General features: G+C 36.1%; 1 protein-coding gene across 2 annotated transcripts in view; it reads left to right on the forward strand.

Annotated features, from left to right (window-relative positions):
- Nucleotides 1-5,576, forward strand: part of LOC107757885 (secretagogin-like) — a 10,454-nt gene extending 4,878 nt beyond the window's left edge. For both annotated transcript variants that reach the window (XM_016575493.1, XM_016575494.1), the window contains 5 exons: nucleotides 2,959-3,014; nucleotides 4,000-4,045; nucleotides 4,150-4,209; nucleotides 4,663-4,731; nucleotides 5,113-5,576. In XM_016575493.1, coding sequence (XP_016430979.1) covers nucleotides 2,959-3,014; nucleotides 4,000-4,045; nucleotides 4,150-4,209; nucleotides 4,663-4,731; nucleotides 5,113-5,250 — 369 coding nt within the window. In that variant the 3' untranslated portion in view covers nucleotides 5,251-5,576. The remainder of the gene's footprint in view (nucleotides 1-2,958; nucleotides 3,015-3,999; nucleotides 4,046-4,149; nucleotides 4,210-4,662; nucleotides 4,732-5,112) is intronic.
- The last annotated feature ends 602 nt before the right edge of the window (nucleotides 5,577-6,178 follow it).

Raw genomic sequence — 6,178 nt, forward strand, 5'->3', positions numbered from 1 at the left:
CATCTCCTCATTAGACGCGCCTTTAGAGAGAAGTGCATCTTTACAGATTATGATTATAATGAAGAGTTTTTGTTTTTGATTTGTTTTATTTCGTTAAGTAGTAATTTAAAGCTTTCTATAGATATATTTATCATGTCTGTGAGACATTGGTTCATTTTGGTTCATTTTTGTGAAGCGCTCCTGTTCAAGACGAGACGGCAGAAAGCGCATCATGTTTGTTTTCTTTATTTTATAAAAGCAAAACGTTTTGTTGATATTGTGAGTGCACACAAATAAAAGTAGACCCTTTACAGCTACGAATGATGTATTGTTCTTACCTTTTTGAGCAAAAATTACGGCGTATCCACTGAAAAAATGCAAGCGATCGCACTGGCGCCTCCATGTCCTGCAAAGCGCGCTTTAGCTTCCACTCTCCGCACAAACTATTGGATATAGCGCACATTTATCTAGGTTTAACATTTAAACATTGTTATATGCTTGAACTGTTTTATATCTATAGATTTTATTTTAGGCAAGTCGTGATGATTTGAGAAGGCTAAATTGATCAAACATAGGCTCACTGTCTGCCGCTAGCCGCTTGGTCGTTACTTTAAAAAAACTAAAACTTATATTTAACGAACAAAAAATGCTCCAAATGTTTTTTTAAATTAACTTCATAAAAAAATTAAACGAAATATAATCACTTTGCTATTACATACAAAACAGAACTATTTTAATAGCTGAAACAGTAGTATAAGCTGTTTTGGGAGAAGGGGAAAAAAGACGCGCTCGGTTCGGGCCAGTAATTCTGATAAGCTTGTCGGACACGGGCCTGGCTAGGGCCTGAGTGTCTCGGGCCAGGGCTGGGCTAGGGCCTAAATTTGAGGCCCGTGCAGGGCTCTAACGACTCCTCTACTCTTCCGGTCACGAGCTATGGTGCAAGGGCGGAGCTATCTGGAACTGCCAACAGCTGCAGTGACATCAGTGAAGTTTGGAATAAACGACAGGGGGAAAAGCTGAAGCTGAGGCTGATGCTTCACTTTATAGCACTGACACCAGTCATAAGGGAATACATTACCCTTAAACATTGAAAAGATATTAGGGTACGACAACATTACTCTTAGAACATCGCAAACTAATTATTATTTTTTTTCATGAATATGACTTAACCTGATAGAGGATGCGCTCAGTCATTCAGGCAGTCTCTCTCTCTCACGCGCGCATGTGCACTGTTTAAGGCATGTTTTGTGCCGTTGATCGTCATCGTCATCCTCAATAAAAATAAACATTTATTCATGCTAGGGTGTCGGCAGTGAATCCAGTGGAGAGAAATCCCCCACCACTAAGTAACTACAAACTGGCATTCAGATCTGCCTCCATTCTGTTGGCAACGCCCCAACTTCAAACGATCCAATCAATTCCCGAAGGACGAAATCAAGTCCCGCCCTCTCATTTCAGATGCCGTTTCCCTCGGATATATGTCAGAGCAGAGAAGAAAAGACAATCGAAACTTCCGTTTCATGCCGACTTTAAAACGCACAACATATTAAAGCGTCTTTGGTGTTTCCATGTTTTCTACAAAACAAAACCGGAAATCGAGGGGTTGTGACGTCATTGGCAGGCATCACAATGACACTATGGACACGGTCCGTGTCACTAGTTAAAATTGCTTCTTTCTCTGGATTTAAACATTCTTCGAAACATTTGGGATAATGTAAGTACACAAGTCAGCAAAATATATAACACCGTTCTAGTGGTTTTTGGATATTTTAATAAATAAAAACTTACATAATGTGCTTTTAATTCTTCACCATTTATTAATTATTCGTATATACCTAAACTTCTCAAATGACGCACCTCTGTATGGTTACATCTTGACATTTAATATTCCTACTACTGTATACATTGTGGTTGATGCTGTTGTTGTTTTATACTGGAGCAATGCAAAGGCAGTACATAATCAGCATGTTCCATAATGATTCACCTCAGTAAATATGTCTGAAAGGCCAGTGCTATATACCACGTTCCTTGATTCGTGTCAACAATTTTTTACAACTTTTGTTAATCTGTCCGAAGAAGAGATAATGTTTGCTTCCCATATACACTATTTGTAATTGTTTGTCTATGTAAGTCATTCTTTGGCTATTGTGTCAGTCTCATCTCACATAAAAACCACTGCTTTTTTAAAATGCTGGGCATATAGGTCAATTAGTGAGTGATAGCACTGTTTACATCAGCCATCAACAAAGTGCAGCTGATCGCCCATGCATTAACCTTCCTTTGACCTGAACTCAGGAGTCTGGGTTTTTTCCATTAGCACAGCAAGTGAAATTGTCAGTGTTAGTGAAAGTGAGTAGTGTTTGGCTGCTCATGCGTTTTCAAATGGTGGCCCCCATGACAGGTTTTTTTTACAGGCTACTGATATCCCTAGAGCAGTGCTTCTCAAAGTCCGGACTCCGGTCCGGATCCGGACCCGGAGGGAATTCAGTCCGGACCCGCCTCCATTTCGTATTTCAAGAGAACATATCGGCCAAAAAAGTCAGCATCATATATCGGCTGCCCTGATTTGTAAAAATGGGCATCGGCCAGAGAAAAACCCTTATCGGTCGACATTTTTTTTTAAATGTATGGTTTATTTGCTATGCATGTTATGTAGCCTATGTTTATTAAAAACAAGTTTTGTAATAACCAATTGTTCCGGTCCGGACCTTTGACACTGATGAAAATTAGATTTGGACCTTTGAATGTAGACTTTGAGAACCCCTGCCCTAGAGCATATGTCGTAAACCACATTGGTGTTTAAACAGCTAATTGTGCACTTAATTGTACAGAAATAAAAATGTTAAAATCTATTTTAGAAATTGACAGTGAGTGTGAAAATGATAGCAAGTATTGTTATTCTTAGAGTTGATATTGTTTGGAAAATGCTCATTATTTTTCTAATCATGAATACTTTGGGGGGTTTTTTGTGTCTTGCAGATGAGCATTTTTGACAAAAACAAAGATGGGAGACTGGATCTTAATGATCTAGCCAGGTGATGTGTGTTTAACAATAGTGCTTTTGTTCTGTGCTTGTGGAGCTGTTTAGGCCTTGAGGGTTAGAATGGCTCTTTGTGTGAATGTTTGTGTTGTTGAAAGATAGAAGCAAACACACTGTTACACTCATTAACACATTTTTAAGAGACTAATCCAAAATGTATAATTATGCTGTCTTATAAAACATTTGTAAGATGTATGGAGTCACTGCCTAAGTAGAGCTTTCCAACCCACATGAAAAAATACTATAGTAATTTATGGCAAATACTATAGTGTTTTTGAACCATACTATAGTAAAGTGTATTATTCTGTATATATTATAGTATTTACAACACTTTGTTAATGAATGTTACAGCATACTGTAGTATTAACTGTAGTGAACTTATAAACTGTAATAAATACTGTAGTATACTTTAGTGTTTACTACAGTAAACTGTAGTGTATTGTAGTATAATATACCCTATAGTTGTAGAAAACTTAGTACAGTATTGGTTAATTTGTTTATATTATTATATATGTTAAATTACCACAGCAACTATAGAATTACCACAACAAATTAATTAAAGTGTGTTACTATTGTATGGTTCAAAAACTCACTTCAGGCAAAACAAGTGAAATTTACCATGTGGTCATGTCAAGAGACGCAACTAATTTGAGAAAGATGAACTTTATGCAAATGAGCAGTGACATTTGGGAGCAGCTGCCAATGGCAGTGAAGTACACATTATCAAGTCGAGTCACCTTTATTTATATAGCGCTTTATTCAGGACAGATTGTCTCAAAGCCGCTTCACAGTAATAAACAGGAAAATAATGTTAAAGTTCTTCAATAAAAAGATCATCAATTATGGAGTTAGAAGCAGCCCTACAGAAGTCAATAGTGTCGTTATTCAGCTCGAGTCAGTTCAATGTTGATCAAACTCACCTCGATAAAAGTGTCAGTGTTGTGGAGTTCATCAAGTATGAAACTGTATTTCCTCTCCAGAATTCTGGCTCTGCAAGACAACTTCTTGTTGCAGTTCAAAATGGATGTTAGTACTTTATGTCAAATTCATTTAATATTTTGTGACTCCTAAATGTAATAATTTGCTGCAAACCAGTGCATGATACCGTCTCCATTTCCTGCCCTCTTCAGGCCAGCAGTCAAGAGGAGAGAAAGAGAGACTTTGAGAAGATCTTTGCACATTATGATATTGTAAGAATGTTTTTAACCTTTCTACAGTACTGTTAATACAAACATGTCCTGTGCATGATTTTAAATCACCTGAACTGTAAATGCCATGTTTTATTGTGTCCTAACATGACAATAACACTGATTGGCTGATGGCACAATTTTAAACTACTGGTCTACAATATTTGCAATTTATATGTTGCTTGCAAGAACTGCTCATAGCATTAGTGGCTAACTAGACATGCTAAGTAACCAGCTAACCCCATGGATAAGTCTACAGTGTTAAACGAAAGTTCACTTTGAATTACTTTTTGTGGACTGATGAATTATGATTTCATTAGCATTATATTGTTTGTTGTTGTGTACATTAAATACTAACTATCATGATAAATTTCAAATGTGGTATTTGGACGCAATAACAAACACAAAGCACTGCTAAAGAAGATCCAGCTCTTTAATAGTTGGCTCTCTATTTAGAGTAAGACTGGAGCACTTGAAGGACCAGAGGTGGACGGTTTTGTCAAAGACATGACGGAGCTCGTCAGAGTAAGTGATTAAACAGTAATAAACATCACAAGTAAACAAGTTACCAATTTTATAACAAACCTAAACGTACATGTCTGTGAAACATTCTAAGGAAACATCACTACTGCTATAACTCATACATTTTGCTTTGTTGTTTTAGGTTATTTGGGTCCATAACCTTCCGTATTAAACATTAGCGTGTAACTTAGGCTTAAGTAGTTTGGGATCTGGACATAAATGCAATTATTTATTTATTGGAAATTTAAAAGCCTACTATAATATTAGTATAATACTACTAATAATTGCCACTAGTGGCAACTGTTTGTGACACTCTCTCAATCTTTCTACATAGATTTCTGCCTGTTTTCACTCTGTATTCCACCACTTTCTTCTTTCTCTCAGCCCAGTATCAGAGGAGTTGATCTGGATAAATTGCGTGAGGTTCTGCTGCGCCACTGTGATGTGAATAAAGACGGGAAGATTCAGAAGAGTGAGCTGGCCCTGTGTTTGGGAGTAAAGCTTAAATCACATGCACACTGAAGTTCTCAATTTTACTATCAGTTACTACATTTTAAAGCTGAATGTGGAAGGTGAAAACATTACGTATTATCTGTGAATTGCTTGTTTTTCTGTTTTAAAAAATGATTCTGTTATTTAAAAAGTTATTCTGAATTTATAATTTATGGGAATGTAATAACTTTAATGCTCTACTTTTGCAACAATAAAAGTTATATCTGGTAAACATGTATAGCCAAAATAGTGGTGACTTGAATATATAATGCAGTGCATCTGCTCCTCATGAGGGACATTAAAGGATTTAGTTTCATGTCTTGCCTTTTTACAATAAATAAATCAATAAATAAACCGCTCTCTCAGAAATGTTTAAAAATGTTTTTGGTTCATTTTTAAGAAAATGGTCAGTTTATTCACTTGAAAAAAAATGAAAAAACATTATGCAGTACTTTGTTATTTTAATTAGTCAAATTAAAATGTTCTAATAGATGAACAGAATGTTCTGAACATCTGATGAAGCATAAAGACGTCAAGACCACAAACACACACACACACACACACCAGCTGTCACTTTGTAAAAGCCATGTCTGGTGTGTAGCACAATACTGTTAGTGTATCCTTATGACTCTGGGTTATTTATATTCATTGCTGCTGTTTATTTTACAGTCATGCCATTGGCAAACAGATGCTCAAATGCTTTGTTTTGTTGTTTTGCATGCAAATAAGTATTTGTCTTTTATTTCTTTCCCCTATGTATGTTCATGTTTAACACAATTTTAAGTGACAAAGACCAAAATATGGCAGTTTGATTTCTTACTGCAGTTAACAGGGATTATGCAAAGAATAAAACTTTAAAACATATGTTAGTTTTCTTGTAAGACAATTCTGGCTCACTGAATGTGTTAGATCAGGGGTTTTCAAAGATCTCCAGCAGTGTACATTTTGTATGTGTGCC

This window comes from Sinocyclocheilus rhinocerous, unplaced genomic scaffold (genome assembly GCF_001515625.1).
Source record: "Sinocyclocheilus rhinocerous isolate Xijiao unplaced genomic scaffold, SAMN03320098_v1.1 scaffold4672, whole genome shotgun sequence".
In the NCBI taxonomy this organism is placed as follows: domain Eukaryota; kingdom Metazoa; phylum Chordata; class Actinopteri; order Cypriniformes; family Cyprinidae; genus Sinocyclocheilus; species Sinocyclocheilus rhinocerous.